The sequence below is a fragment of the Nannobrachium achirus genome (assembly GCF_963921795.1).
Source record: "Nannobrachium achirus genome assembly, chromosome: 22".
Taxonomy (NCBI): domain Eukaryota; kingdom Metazoa; phylum Chordata; class Actinopteri; order Myctophiformes; family Myctophidae; genus Nannobrachium; species Nannobrachium achirus.
The window spans coordinates 34,275,100-34,291,866 of NC_137829.1; the positions used below are offsets into that span (position 1 = coordinate 34,275,100).

The 16,767-nt window shown below is 42.9% G+C and overlaps 1 protein-coding gene across 3 annotated transcripts in view; it reads right to left on the reverse strand.

The window, feature by feature from the left end:
- The window catches only part of ctdsp1 (CTD (carboxy-terminal domain, RNA polymerase II, polypeptide A) small phosphatase 1), a 49,608-nt gene that overhangs the window by 20,007 nt on the left and 12,834 nt on the right, over positions 1-16,767 (reverse strand). For all 3 annotated transcript variants that reach the window (XM_080752967.1, XM_080752968.1, XM_080752966.1), the window contains one exon: positions 8,534-8,682. In XM_080752967.1, the coding sequence (XP_080609093.1) occupies positions 8,534-8,682 (149 nt within the window). The remainder of the gene's footprint in view (positions 1-8,533; positions 8,683-16,767) is intronic.

A 16,767-nucleotide genomic window follows, 5' to 3' on the forward strand; every position in this document is an offset into this window, starting at 1 on the left:
GTCTCCTCTGCAAGGACAGGACTCTTGGAAGCATCCCTGCTGGCTTTCCTATGAGCCCATCGGTCAATAGATGACTGGATACTTATTATTTGATAAGCATAGTAGTCTTCCACACCTGGCTCATAAGTCTCTCCATTATCTATGAGTGACCAATACGGCTCCCTTTCTGAACACAGCATGAACACAATGTCTTCGCTGTCACATAATTCATCATGTTTCTCCTCACTCGACTCCACTTGAACACTTATGTCATCCGTCTTGCCCTCTGTAACGGCATCTTGGGGTAGATTAACACTAGGGATGTTGTCATCAGCATGATCATCATTTTGAGCATCAGGACTTTCATACTCATAGGCATCGCCTCCGACAGAAATGGCGTTTGCACGTGGCGCAGACATGTTCTCCTCAAGGCAGAATTGATGGGCGTCATTTTCGCGAGCTTCGCCTTCACCAATACAGCTCTCAGTCGCGGTCGCTTCCTCGACAAAAGGCTCTTCGCTTTTCTCTGTGGTCGCTTCCTCGACAAAAGTCTCTCTGCCTTTCTCTTCGCCTTTCTCTGTTGCACCGAGCTCTGCATAGAACACCTGTCCATCCACAGCCTCAGATTCATTTTCTTCATGAGAGAACTGTTGCACTTCATTCTGTGGATTCCATTCGCCCTCTCTCTGTTCCGACTTGTGTGATGAGGACACCTCAACAAAAGTGGTGTTGTCAGAAACGCCAGTTTCCACTGGAGGAAGCTCCTCATCGGTTTTCTCAGAGGGACGCATCTCTTGGACATCAGGTTTCTGCACCTCGGCTTTCAATTCTTCAAAATGCAGGTGCTCATCCACGTCTCCCCCATCGAAACAGGACGTGTAAGACCGCCTTTGGACAAAATGCTTCCTGTAATCGTCCGATCGGTCGAAAAAGTCAAAGTAATGCTCAATGACGACGTCACTGGTGGCGGGTTTGCTTCCGTGGCATTCTTCTCCCTCGTCTTCTTCGAAAGACTCCCACTCGGTCTGCTCGTCGGCCCCTTTGTCCGATTCCACTGAACCCTGGGAGCAAGGCTCAGAAGGGATGCTGCCTTCAGGGCAAGTCTTGAAGGACTTTGACTCACTGGAGGAGCATTCAGAGTAGACATCCTCCTCTCTCCAAACCTCAGGGCTGTGGTCCAACAAGGTCTCATCAGTCTCCTCATAATGACCGGTGCTGGTCTCGCTAGAGTTGCACTGCTCCAAAGTCTCATGCTGTTGACTCGTCTCTACTTCCACAGTTGTCTCAAACTGCTGATTTGTTTCATATTCTTCAGTTGTCTCAAACTGCTGATTGCTTTCATATTCTTCAATTGTCTCAAACTGCTGATTTGTTTCATATTCTTCAATTGTCTCAAACTGCTGATTTGTCTCAAATTGTTGAGTTGTGTCAAACTGCTGAATGCTTTCACCTTCTTCAGTTGTGTCAAACTGCTGAATGCTTTCATCTTCTTCAGTTGTGTCAAACTGCTGAATGCTTTCACCTTCTTCAGTTGTGTCAAACTGCTGAATGCTTTCATCCTCTTCAGTTGTGTCAAACTGCTGAATGCTTTCATCCTCTTCAGTTGTGTCAAACTGCTGATTGCTTTCATATTCTTCTGATTCTTCAGTTGTCTCAAACTGCTGATTTGTCTCAAATTGTTCATTTGTCTCGAACTGTTCAATTCTCTCAAACTGTTGATTTGTCTCAATTTGTTGATTTGTGCCAAACTGCAGATTTGTGACAAATGGCTGATTTGTGTCACACTGTACAATTGTTTCATGTTGACTTGTTTCATCAGCTTCATCAAGACTGTGCTCAGCCAGTTCACAGAACTGTGTGGATGCATTGCATTCAGTGACACGGTGGAAGCTTTCCTCAACGAGCTGGCTTTCCTCACACTGTTCAGTCATATACGGAGTGAGTGTTCTCTCGTCAGGGTCAATGCCAGGGCCAAAATGGGAAGGATTGTTCTCTTCGGATAACATGCAAGACTGTTTGTCGGTTTCCTCAGAACATTCACACATTTCAAATTGCTCGTCCTCCTGTTCGGACGGATAGCTTTCACTGTCGGCACCGTAATCAATTTCACCTTGATTTTCATAGTACTCACATAGCCCAGGGTCATAGTCAAATGAATCTGCAATTGATTCAGTGTATTCAGAGATGTCGGGTATGAATTCTGCCTTACTGCATGCGTCAAAAGTCTCAATGTCTTCTGTTGATGTCACTGGCTCGCACTCAAAATATTCAGATTGCTGATCATGAGCCTCCCATTGCTTCAATAATGTGAGGGGGTCGGTGTAGCCAGGTTGGAAATCAGACTTTGCACATTTCCCAAAAGCCTCACAGTTCACTGCTAATTTCTCTGGCTCTGGCTCACACTCAAAATATTGAGATTGCTGATCACAAGCCTCCCATTGCTTCAATAATATGAGGGGGTCAGTGTAGCCAGGCTGGAAATCAGACTTTTCACATTGCCCAAAAGCCTCAGAGTTCGCTTCTGATTTCTCTGGCTCTGACTCAAACGACTCAAACTGTTGATTGGATGGCTTGCATTGCTGAGATAATCGGAGGTGTCCTGTGCAATGTTCACAGCACGGGTCACATTCCGGGGCCAAGCCGCGATTAGCACAGCACTCAGGGGGTTTAAAGCATTCACAGTGTCGAGCACATTCACCGGATACTTCGCTCGACTCGGAAGCCTCGCACCGATCTAGACTTTGGTCAAATTCAAACGACTCTTCGCTCGTCGAGCACAACTCGAAGCTTTCCGAATTCCCGTCGTAGTGTGCACAGGAGGACGCTGTCTCATCTAAATGATCAGTGTTGTGGTGATCAGCATAGTGCACCGAAGGGTCCATCCCTCCTGTGAGAAGCTGCTGCTCCGCATACTCCACAAGGGCCTTGATCACGGGTTCAACATGTTGTCCCTTTGAAGGCTTGGTCAAATCCATCACTTCCATGGGTTCGGCGACCTTGCAGTGCTCGGCAGGCATGATTTTACCAGATGGCTCTTCTTCGCGGGAAGAGGCTTGTAATTTGCTCAGATGCACTCCAGGCACTTGGAGGAGCAGGAGCTGCGATTCTCTTGTTTAAGAAAGCTTTTTTAATCGTTCAGAGTTTCTGCGCTGATCAAAACATTCTGTCAGAGGCCACTAGTGCTTCCTCCAGAGATCAGATACAGTGTCCGAGTGCAAGCAGGTGTCTGTCGAGGTTCCACTGAGAGCAGGGTTCACGCGACCAATGGTGGGGGGAGTCACAGACACACAGCTCGCCTGGGAGAGCAGCAGCAGCAGCAGCAGCGCAACACGTTGACATGGCAGGGTGAGGGGGGAGAGGGGTGAGGGCTGTCACAACCAACACTGAGAACAGCACCAAATACACCCCCAAACAACCCTCCACCCCCAACCCCCCAGCCAGGGGCGTCACAGGGGGGGGGGGGAGTGGGACTGAGATACTAGGGCCGAATGTGGAGGGGCCTTAATTATTTTATGCTTTAACTATTGAAAAATAGCAGATATACAAGCTCACAGCGCGGCACCGAGTGTTGCGCTGCGAGATTGTAGATCTGCTATTTTTGAAAATTCGTGAACATTTTTGCAAATCTTTGAATATTTTTTTAAGCGTTACATTTGTAACTAAGGTTTTGCTTCTGGGGGGTCCCTGGAACTAAATATTTTGAGATGGGGGTCCGTGGCCAAATACATATAATTTTGGGGGTCCTTCACGTGAAAAAGTTTGAGCACCACTGACTAAAAACATTAGAATCCTTCTAATGTTTCTAGTCAGTGGTGCTCAAACTTTTTCACGAGCAGGTGTCAGCCAGTTGAAATACAGCCAGTTGAAATATTCAAAGAGTTAAGATTTAAAAATAAATAAATTCAATAGTTAAAAGCTCAAAATTCATAGGGGGCCCACAGTGAACCCTTGTACCCAGGGCACAGAATTTGGTGTGACACCCCTGCCCCCAGCCACGGGAGACCAACCAATTTATTTTGGGAGGCGTGACAAATAACTCCTCCTGGAAGATCAAATCTCTATAAAAAGCTGAAGTAGGGCATAAATCTGAGACTGACACCCGAGAGCGTCTTGGCCACCTGACCCCGGGCCTGTGACTGCTAGCTGCCATGTTGTTTGCCTGGTATGTGCTCAATAAAACCACGGGGGGCATTGTCAATTGACCGAGTAGGTGTTCCGTATACAAATTGGCCACTGATCATCCGTGACTTAGCAGGCAGTGGTGTGAAACATAGAATCTCTACATTCACTCACACAGAGTGCTACACTCAATATCACTGCACTAACAGTAAGCAATGATTTACAACTGGTTATATTTAACCTTTATTTAGCTACGAAAGGTCTCCTAAGCACACATGCTTGTATTCAGTGACCCATTCCCGCGTGACGCTAACCCCGATACCCCGATCACCTCAAGGCTATATGCACAGCAGCCATTTTTGGGTGAAGTTGGGTCTCTTCTCACTTCCTTCCCAGGTGTTACTAATGATACTAATGAAGGCTCTGTTCCATTCTGGTCAAACAGAGTCAGGGTGCTGATATTGAGCATGTTGGCTCACTGGAAACTGCTACACAAAGTGTGGTCCAGGGTAACTTGGGGGTTCCAAATGACTCCTTAAAAGGTGTGTAACTCTGAGAGCATACGGTATGCTCTCAGAGTTAGGGGAGTCCTTGAAATAAAAGGTTTGAGAACCACTGGAACAGAGCCTTCATTAGTATCATTGGTAACACCTTTGAAGGAAGTGAGAAGAGACCCAACTTCTCTCCAATACGGCTGCTGCGCATATAGCCTAATGAAATGTGCCATTCAATGACAGAGAACAATTTATCCTGGCTTTTCGTGCCCACACCACAAAATCACAGGTTTAGACGTGTAAATCAAGAACAATCATGTAAAGAAAGATCAAAAGATATCTACATATTTACACACCATTAAAAAGCAGCAAAGTGCGGTCCAGTGAGGGCCGAAACATCTGTCAATTTAAAAAAAAAATAGAATGGCTGCTGAGCAAGAGCAGTGTGCGAGACTTTTTATTATTATTTATTATTATATTATTTATTTTTTCATTTTGCATCAGTTTTAACTGTCCAGCGCAACTGCATCCGAATTAAGTGGATGTGAGAATACTGGTCCCATCCTATTTTACAGTACACTTTAAGACATAATAACACATACTAAGACAGAATAAAGCCATAATAAGAAATATTGTATTGGTAATTAGAACTAATATTATTTTATTAGATAAAAACTAAGACAGAATAGCAGAAAGAGCGAATACATTATCTGGCAGCGGCAGGTACCGCCGCACGACCGGCAGTTCGACCGGCAGTCACGCTGCATCGCCGGTGATAGGACCGGCGGCCACCGCACGGACCAGCAGTTCGACCGGCAGTCCCGGCAGTAGGACCGGCGGCCGCCGCACGGAACGGTAGGTAGGACCGGCATCACTGGTAACTGCCGCAGCAGCCACCACCGCACGGACGGGCAGTTTACCGCTACGGGACCTGCCGGTCCGTGCGGCAGCCGCCGGTCCTACTGGCGGGACTGCTGGTCCTATCGCCGGCGATGCAGTGCGACTGCTGGTCGAACTGCCGGTCGTGCGGCAGTGTCTGCTGCGACAGTTCTGCGGCAGGTGTCGTGCCAGAGAATGTATTCGCTCTTTCTACTATTCTGTCTTTGTTTCTGTCTAATAAAATATATTAGCTCTAATTACCAACACATTATTTCTTATTATGGCTTTATTCTGTCTTATTGCGACCGAAGGTTGCATATACTCTGAAGAACCGTGTCGCTTGAGTGTCCTTCCGTAACCTCTGTGATGTCAGTGTGATGTCAGCGAGTTGTGACATCACTTCCTGTACGGGGCGGCTACACGAAATGTGGATAACACTATATATGGAGATAGTCCAGTCCATCATGTCATATGGGACTACCGTCATAGAAAGTAGCCATTGTTAGGCCGGAGTCAATGGCTGATACGGGCGGCTGGACTTAGATCACCTATGAAAGGATGTCCATGAAAGAATGTCCATCCACCTGGAGAAAAGAAAATGTAACAAGGAGGTGGCAACGGGGCGGCCAGATAAAGTTATTAGGCCTGGATCCAACTTTAAGTCGATGTATCAAACCGGTACTCGAAACGTACTTAGAATTTAACATATTTTCTAAAGTAAATATGGGGGCGGCTGTGTTAACACTTTGTAAGCCACGGGGAGCCCCTTAATGTTAAAACCGTAGTATATCGCACATCCCAGCAAGGAGTCTCAGCCACGCCGTACTTTCCCGGACTTTGTCATTAAAACCGGAATAAATGATTTTGATCCGAAAATCGGCGATCGTCTAACCTTCCCTAGTCACCGCTCGTCCATCGGTGGCTCGTGGCTGCTCTGACATGAAACAGAAGTGACTCTCATGGCCTCTCCTTCTTCAGCCTTCCTTCCTCCCACCCACTTGTTGTTTGGACGTTAGCACTAGCAGAGCTGGAGTGCTAGGTGCTAGGCTATCCAAAGTGGACACATCGACTGTTCAGTCACTCCTGGACTATATGCATGGATCGTTATGCGCGCGGATCGCGCACGCGAAACGCACGGGGAGATCGATGCTCGGCCAAAACCACCACTTTATCCCAACGGAGATCGAGAAAATCAAGGTGAGCTAATGACCTGGGGGGGAAAAAAAGAAGAAAAAACAACGGCGCTGTCCAAGGAGGAGGGGCGGCGGGCTCATGTTTATAAACATAATATTATGTCTCAGATCACAATACAATAATAGAAATTTCACGGCTAATCTACCAACCACCATTCTATTTCGGACGGCAAAGGGTTAAGAACGTTTCGTTGTCAAGCTCAACGTTAGGCATTTGGACCTATACATGGAGAAATGGAGCGAATCTGTTTGGCCTAAACATGGAGATGTGGATAACACTATATATGGAGATAGTCTAGTCCAATATGTCATATGGGACTACCGTCATAGACAGTAGCCATTGTTAATCCGGAGTCAATGGCTGACTGTCTGTACAGGAAGTGATGTTACATGACATGACACTTTTTATGCCCATATATGAGTCCTAACATGGAGATGTGGATAACACTATATATGGAGATAGTCTAGTCCAATATGTCATATGGAACTACCGTCATAGACAGTAGCCATTGTTAGGTCGGAGTCAATGGCTGTCTGTCTGACTGTCTGTACAGGAAGTGATGTCACATGACATACTTTTTATGCCCATATATGAGTCCTTCTGTACCACATCTCCATGTTTAGGCAAACTCCACACAGAAAGGCCCTATCGCCAACCCAACCTAGGGTGTGAGCGATAGGGCCTTTCTGTGTGGAGTTTGCATGTTCTCCCCGTGTCTCCTAGGGTTGATACCCTCACAAAAACATGAACAAACTCCCCCCAGAATGACAACAACTAGAATCGTCAGAGAAACGCTGTGGTTGGCCAGATGGTCAAGAATTGGCGCGACCTCGCCCTTAGGTCGCATGTCACCATGAGGTCGCATTCCACCCTCAGGTGTCTTACTAGTTATGTCTTATTATATCTTAAAGTGTACTGTAAAATAGGATGGGACCAGAATACTTCCTTTACTTAGACACAGGGGTTAAAGCCAAAAAGGCTGACATTTATTTTCAGATCATGTCCCAATATGTGATTTTAGAAACACACCAATATTTGGGGTGTTTCCCTGAAGTTCACTGCCTTCACTGAATGTGTGTGTGCCAATCCATGCTTTTTATTTTATAGAAGTATCTTCTGAATTTCTATTGCTAGTCTGGCCAAATTCAAATACTCATATCTTGAAATTATAACTGCTTTTTAGTTTGGAGATCACTTGACTAGCGTTTTGAGGACTTTGTCATTCACGCCGCGGCCATCGCTACATCACTACACCTTATTTTTTTTGCGGATCTGCGCTGATCTCAGAAATGTATGTTATGTAAGGATTATGTAATCCTCAAGACTGAAATCAGTCCCCAGGACTGAGAACTTTAACCCGTATGACATAAGGTGCGAAAGAGTAGCATCTCAGCGGTAGGTCCACAGCAGCAAGTATGTACACAAGGTTAGACTTTAGGTTGGTGCACTGATCTGGAGGCCACATTCACCTTTCCTGTGAATCACACTCCACTGGGTTGATATATGGACATTCAGGACTTTTCAACAGTGATACGCAATATAGCCTCCCGACGGCACTCTTGTAAACATGAAAGTGTCTTGTGCAGTGAAACCATGTGCTGCCGACCATGCGGCCATCAATCACGGTCGACCACCTGCGGCGCGAAGGACCACGCAGAGGGACGGCGAGAGATAGATGATATCGCCACCAAAGGGCAAGAGTAAAGCCTAATTTATATTTCATGGTACGGCATTTCGCTTGCCAAAAAAGAAGGAACTTGCGTTCTTGGCTTGAAAACTAGTTCTTTTTGGCAAGCTTGTCTCGAGTATAAATTAAGCTTCAGACACAGTGTCTGCCAGGTGGGCTGGGCACCACGGACGGCACTTACTTTTGAAACGCTCCCATTTTCCTCCACCAGCAAGGGGGCGTTGTTGTTGACCGGAGGCGGTTCGGTCTCCTTGTGACACAGACAGCACAGGAGGCTGTGGAAGATGCCTCGGCTGCGGGGCTTCTTCGACGGAGACACTGCATTGGCACCTGGAGGACAGACGTGAGAGTTGAATATTCACACCTAGGGCTGTCACGATTATGACATTTTACATGACGATTAATTTTCACTCAAATAATTGCGATTAACGATTTAATTGTGTTTTTTGTCGTTGACAATTACATTTCTGTTTGGCTTTTAGGCTTTGAAGTTGCACATGGCAATATGGCACATAACCTAAATATACAAAGAAATTACTGACATATTTGACAAATGTATACTTAAAAAAGAACATTGATAGTGGAAATAGCCGATCTACAAGCTCACAACGCGTCGCGTTGTGAGCTTGTAGATCTGCTATTTCCACTACTTTTTGAAAGTGTTTGTAACTATATTAACATTTCTTAACATGGAAACGATTATGACGATTATGCAAAATAATTGCGATTACCTCAAATAATTGCGATTAGACGATTATGCAATAATTGTGACAGCTCTATTCACACCTTGCCAGAATTGATCTCATATTGTCTGTCTGGGGTTATTTCCTGCAGTGCAGCAGCAAGGGGTAAAAAGAAATGACATAACAGATTTTAAAAAAGGTGTATATTTCAGTCACAAATAACCTTGCCACGGACAGGGGACATTTCAAAGAGTGACACATAGGATAAAATTGAAAATGCTTATGTATGCAGATTTTTGCCTACCTAAATATATTGTGAATTTATGCATTCTTTTTTAACTTTGGGTTAGACATGTAACATCTACACTACAGTACCTATAATGTGTGCCATTAATTGAAGTCAAACAATTGTATTTATTCCTACCGGTATATCTATCTGGGTTTAGCTCTTCACTCTGACCTGTACCTATCCTGTTTTTTGCTATCTGCAGTTGCCCCTATGACACCTGAATTTCGCAACGGGGGGGATCAATAAAATACATTTAGTAGTAACCAACAATATCAGACACTTTTTCTAATGTTACTTCCACTCTGCGCCGCCATTTGGTATGCAATAAACTCGCAAGTTTCTTTTCAACTTGCATAGCAGACCCGTCTTGAAATTATATATTGGAAAAACAAACTCATGTGGTGCAAGTCCAATTATGCAACCAGTTATGTGTGAACAGGGAAGCCAGTGAACCGCAACATCATCATCACATGCTGGGAACTAGCGCTCAGTCCTTCCAAGGTCAAGGTATCCGATCCAGCTGGTCCAACAGCCCCAACTGACCCTACTGGTTCATCTTTCACTTGAATGTTTGCCAATAATCAATATGTAGCCTATAATACAAAAGGAAATAATCGCCAGGAATGTATTTTGACCACATTCAACCTGGCATCCCCTATTTGGGGCAAGTCATTATAAGCCAAGTATTACATTTACATTTTCGTAAACTGCAGATCCACAAGTTCACGACATGTCACACCGTGACGCGTTTTGATCTTGTAGATTGGCCATGCACACACGCGACGAAGTATATTAAAGTGGCTAATATAGTTCTCAAGAGCAACAATCCAATTAACTAACATTTCCATGGCACATTCGCTGAGGAGGGGGGCCCCAAATCAGGTGACAAGATGAGTGACGAGTGCTGTTCTTTGCAGGAAAAAATCTTGACAGATTAGCTGAGCCAGGATGGCAGGTCAGAGCTGTCAGCATGGAGGATTAGCATGCAGCCCACACATCGCTGAACCTGTGGCATCAGAATTCAGCATGACACTTATCACAGACCTGTCAGCCTGCTTTTGTGCTGCAAATGTGCCATAATTGCTGGGATATTCAAGATTCTACCACTTTTTCGAGTCACGTGTTCAAATACTGGATTCTGATTGGCTAAATTCCGGAGGTTATGAGAGGACAACTGCCGCAAAGTTGTGTGATGACTTGTCCGAGATCAATGCGCCTCAGTGTACATCCGGGGACTTCAGGAGGTAGTCGGAACACCTTTCCCCCAACCAACAAATGAAGGTCGCAGCGGTCCTATGTTTACTAACGTGCGTACTATCGTCGCCGATTTATTTGGATCCAATGCAATCCGCCAACTTTAAAGCCCCTTTTCTCTGAACCTATGCCTTTCTGGAAGCGAACAGCCTCTATTTACGGCCGGAACGGTGCTTTTAACTGACGTTAGCTTAGCTGTAAGCTAGACGCATGGATTAGTATGGAGTTGGCGCCATCTGTTGGTGAGTAGAAGATGTTGTTGGTGGAACTATCTGCTGTCTCGCGGAAGTTTTATAGGCAATAATGATTGTAACTTAAGATCCTTGCAAGTTACAACTATGTGTTTTCTTTCATGTATAAGGGAAAAAGTGGTAGAAAAGCTATTTACCACTCGGGGTCGGACATTATGCTCTGATAATGTCCTGTGTTAGGGTGTTATCGGACTCGGCTTCGCCTCGTCCGATAACACCCTAACACAGGACATTATCAGAGCATAATGTCCTCTCACTCGGGGTAAATTGCTTACATAACATCTACCTTGTTGAGATAATGATGTATTACCGTACTGAGACTGTACAGTTTTTTTTGTGTGTACATGAAAAATAAAGCTTAAAATAAAGCGTAATGTTAAAGAGATGGCTTATTAATACGGTCTTAAAATATTAATAAACAAAACATTCATTTGAATAATTTAGTAACAGTAACGAAACATAATAATTTCCTAGGCTCGTTTGGCAATGAAAAACCAGGAGTTCAAAAAAAATCAAGAAACCTTTTCTGTATATTACATTGAACAAAAAAACTAAAATTAAAGCTAAAAAAAATAAGGAAGAATAAAACCATTTGAAGAAAAATAATGCAAAACTATTAAATAAGTTTAAATAATTGATGAAACATGATTCTTTTTAGGTCACCATAAGTCACTCTAAAAATGGCACGCCAACTAAATGAATTGCATAGATCAACGCCGACCTACAAAGTTACAAAGGTAACAGAAGTTGCCTTCTTCTATATTCTTGTTATATCCTGCAAAATGTAGCCAAGAGATGCTTGTAGCCTCAAAGTTAGCCTATTAATCTTAAAGGACAACTTTGTTTTTTTACAACAAGGGTTCATATTTTAGATAGTCATTAGAGAAAAGAAAAGACGAGTGTTAAAATGTTTTCATTTACTTCTATCATTTTAGTGATTTTAACAATTTTGATGTGACAAGTGACAAGTGGCTAAATATGTATTTGTAGACACAACAAGCCCATTCCCAAGATGCACCACAATCTTTCATGGGCAGATATGTGACTTATGGGGGCTGTGTAAATAGTAACAAAGAAATTGTCATCTTAATGTGTCTAAAAATACATATTTAGCCACTCGTATGCATGCCCCCACCCACTGAAATCAAAATACTAAAATGTCTAAAATGATGGAAAGCAGTAAATGAAAACATTTTAACACCCATCTTTTAATTTATCTAATTACAATCTAAAATATGAACCCTTGTAGTAAAAAACTAAAGTTGTCCTTTAAATACTGACTGTAGAGTGTAGAGGGAAAATAAAAAGTCAAACTTAAAAAAGAAGAAGAAAAAAATACAAATGACTGTAGAGTGAAAATAAATCAAATAAAAAAGTCAAACGTATTATTATTTATTTTTTTAAACTACGTTGTCTTCTTTTTTTTTACAGCTTTGTGCGGCTTTACCCTCATCCACAAAACAGGATCTGACCCATTTCCAATGTGTTGGGGGTGATGACTGCTACATTCAAATGGGGTCAAAAGTGGACTACGGCCCCTGGAGTATAGTCATGTCCCCGGGCCGTGCTTGTCCGGCATACTTGTCTTGGTCCCTACTTGAAAGGTTTGTGTGAAAACATGGTGGTGAGGGAACTGGGCAGGTGAGACTGGGGCAGCATTCAAAAACATCACGCTGCCTCCGCATCATCTCTTCTGATATTACACATAAGAGTGCTTAAAATAGCTTGTCACGGCAGCTGCTGACAGCGGTTAATGATTGGGAATCTTTGTGTATTCATAGCCCCCGTGCACACACACACACACAGTGGCGTCAGTTCTGAAAAAAGCTAAGGTATGGCAACATGACTGGTGTCTTGCACGTGCGCCTCAGTCATGTTGCCATACCTTAGCGACAGGCACAATGAAAAGTACATTTTATTATTTCCCCCCGTAGCCAAGTTATGGCATCTGCCATAGCTTGCCATACCCAATTGACGCCTCTGCGCGCGCACACACACACACACACACACACACACACACACACACACACACACACACACACACACACACACACACACACACACACACATCAGGCCATAAACGGAGGCACAAAAAAAAAAAATGTATGTCACCTACAAAACCACAGGAAGGAACTGCTAAGCCGCGCGTTGATCCAGCGCACATGAACACTGAAGTGTCAGCGTTGAGATAAACGCTTTTTTTAACTTAAGCTTTAAGTTGGTGTTAAATGTGGACTTGAAATGTGGACTTGATTCCCCCCCTCCGGGAGCTCCCAGAGGGGGGGAATCAAGTCCACATCGCAAATGTCAACATAAACACAATCCAGGGTGCCCAGACGACACTGGCCCCTTGTACTTTGAGTGAGTGTCTGAATTAGAGAGGTCAAAAAGTGCAACACGGACACCCGATTTGTAGCTTGTCGTGTCGTACACAGAAAATAGCTGATAAACAGGCTCACAAAGTGTCACAGCACGATGCGTTGTGAGCCTGTAAATATAGAATCTATATTTCATCTGGATTCTTTAAGCTGTGTGCTGAATTACATGATACCCGATTCATTTGGTGTGTTCTTTTTCTTTTACTGGAATGCATGGACTATCCTTTTGTTAATAGTGTTGCTATTATAACATGGAAATTAAAAAGACAGTATTACATTTAAAACAAGTATCAAGGTCGGTTGTCATGGTATAAATTTCAAATCAATAGGGAGTCGACAATGCTATATTCAGAACCGCAATTAAACCCTGACTCATTGAGAGCTCGCAGATCTGCTGTTTCGCAGAATGTTCACACCAGAATAGGGATGGTGGTTAAACGCAAATTTCAGTAAAGAAGCAGTGACTTTGGGTCCAAAAATCACATTTCAATCACATCTCATTCAATCAAGAATCAAAACATTCTGCCGTTTTGTTCCCTGCCACTGCAGTTGTCAACTACAACAGAAACCCAGGGGATTGGTGTGTGCAACCGCAACGGTCCAAAGGAAAGCGGTAAAAAAAATACAGGCCAGGCTATGAAAGCTGTTTTCATATTTCGTTTCTAGCTCACAAGAAATAAGTAGCAAAATCTTCAGAGACGATGTCATATTTTGCTTGCATCTGTGTGTGTGTGTGTGTGTGTGTGTGTGTGTGTGTGTGTGTGTGTGTGTGTGTGTGTGTGTGTGTGTGTGTGTGTGTGTGTGTGTGTGTGTGTGTGTGTGTGTGTGCGCGCGTGTGCGTGTGCGAGTGAGTGTAAATAAAATAACTTGAGAATGGATGGGCAGTATGCTGGCCAAACGAGATTCAAAAAGGTCAAATGTCAAGGTCACAGTCAAGGTCACGGTCAAAATGCCAATCAATATATATCCCAGGAATGGAAAGACAGGACAGTTGGTGTGAGGCGAGTTTGCAACCTCTTCGGGGTATGTTCATTCTTTTGTTATTTATATATTTCTTTTCTTTTTCCACATTCAGCCTGTGAATGTAATCCAGGCCAAACTGGATTGTACGGTTTTGATTTTTGGTAAATGGCAAACAACATTTTAGCCACTGTTTTTTTACATTGGCGAAAATAGCAGATCTACAACCGGCACAGCAATGCAATGCAACACATTATTTTCCTTACTGTAAGTCTAAATACCTTCTTTATGTTGTTCAATGAACAATTTACAATTTAGGCATTTAGCAGACGCTCTTAATTCAGAGCGATTTATGAAGTGCTTGGGGCATAAGTAATGAAAAATCACTCACACGACTTCTTCCAAGTTGTAAAGTTAGTGACAGTTTGTCACAGTGAGGTGACAAACTTTGAGGGAAAGTGACAATTGCACCAGATCCACACACTGTATTTTATCCTGCCTGGCGGTATCAATACAAATTTCAGTGTGAACTGACAATAAAGTACTATATCATATCATATCATATCATATCATATCATATCATATCACTATATCATACTGTAGACATAGGAATTCAAGATGTACTTGAGTAAAAGTACAAATGTATTGGCATCAAAATGTACTTAAAAGTACCAAAGGTAAAAGTACTACTCATTATGCTGAATGTCCCATTTCAAGTTTTCAAATGTATGAAAACCTTTTGAAAATAGGAGCTCACAGTTGTGCCATTTTCAAATGGCCAAAATGTATAAATGGTTGGAGTGGTTAATGTATGTAGGCTATTACAGTAACAATCAATATACAAATTAACAAAGTTCTCAAGTAAAAGTGGTGGAGTAAAAATACAAGATTTGGATCTGAGATGTAATGGAGTAGAAGTGAAAGTATTGGAAATTGGAAATACTCAAGTCAAGTACAAATACCACACAATATTACTCAAGTGCTGGGTCACTTTCAGGGGCAGCATACATACAGTATGTTCTCTCAGCCCCATGTTTCCTAAACGCAAATGCAACCCCAACCCTAACCTCTAACCTCAAGCCTAACCCTAAGGGAACATAAGGCTGAGAGGGAATAGACGGTAGGCATGACCTCTTTTTGGGATGTGATATATCTTATATGCGATATCTTTACTTGGCTACTTCTATTCCTATCCAGAGCAGACAGGAGAAAGAATGAGGCCTTCCCACAGACGACTTTCTGCCACTTCGACACTCGATACGCACTTACAATCTAACAAAATGCTTCTCACCCTCCAGGGCGAGTTGAATGACAGGTTCATGGTGCAGAGATTGATATGGGTAGTCAACACCCTGATTCAAACATTTTGATAATTACTGCTAAAAAAATCCAAATATTTTGTGTACGTGTGTGTGGTGTGCGTGTGAAATGCATAACCTAAAAAAGGAAAATACGTTTTTGCTATGATGTTATATACACATACGGTAAATATACTATGTTTAGCTCCCATAATTACATTATTGTTGTTTAATGCAGTTAAAGGAGTGGATTCGTTTTTCTTCAGTCTTACTGAAAATAGTCCCTGAAGAAAAGCTTGTGAAATACACAATTTCAAAACTTCGTCAGACATGAATATTAGCTGTAGAAGCAGATCCATTTAAGGTGGGCTTCCCATATCATCTGCAAGTTTGAGCTACAACTGGGTATTCTTTGAAACATTGTAGAATAGTAATGTGTGGGCTAAACATGCAATAACACTGTATGGTCCTTTAAATATAAATGTATTTTGACTGAATTGAAGCATCACATATTAAAGGTCACTTAATGGTCTGAACTCCACTTCCTGGAATAATGCAATTCAATATTTCCCCACATTGTGTGCTATCTACAGTACATGCTTGTGATGCAAATACATGTGTAATGTATTCCATTTCAGAATGACCCGAGTTGTAGGCCATTACATGCACCAAGAATGTAATTTGACACTAGGTGCAAAGGGTAACTACATCTTAAGTAGGATAAGGAAATCAATCTTATAAAATATGGAAAACACAATAATAGGACAATTATGTTGGTTACACGACAGTAAGGCTGTATGTAGTTTCTACTTGTGAATCATTCCTAGTTCATTGTCTGGAATACATTTCCAAGGAATCCCCAGTGTGAAGAAATATTTGATGAAACTATTCCAAGCTGTATGGATTGTTTTATGAAGTTTCTGATTCTGTAATGCCCTCCATTTGCGTGGAGCCTTTCAGTGTGAAATAAAAGATCCAAACACAGCTTCCCCCAGTCTCTCTCTGGCTCCTCAAGTCTGGAATGCAGCCATGTCTTGGGCCCATGACCCTTGGCCAATAGGAAGTGATCTAAGGGCATGCTGAGTTTGGCTTGTGCAGGTTACCTTGACAGTGCTGCCACCTTCTGCTCAAACTAGGTACTAGAAAGAGGCAAGGGAACAATACACAAGCTCTGGAGTTGTGGAAATGATGAAACAAAAAAAAACAACAACTGTGCAGACACAACAGTTGGATAACATAATGGAACAGAAGTAGAGGTGTGTGCACTGATGGTCGAATTATTACTTTTAAATGTTTTTATTG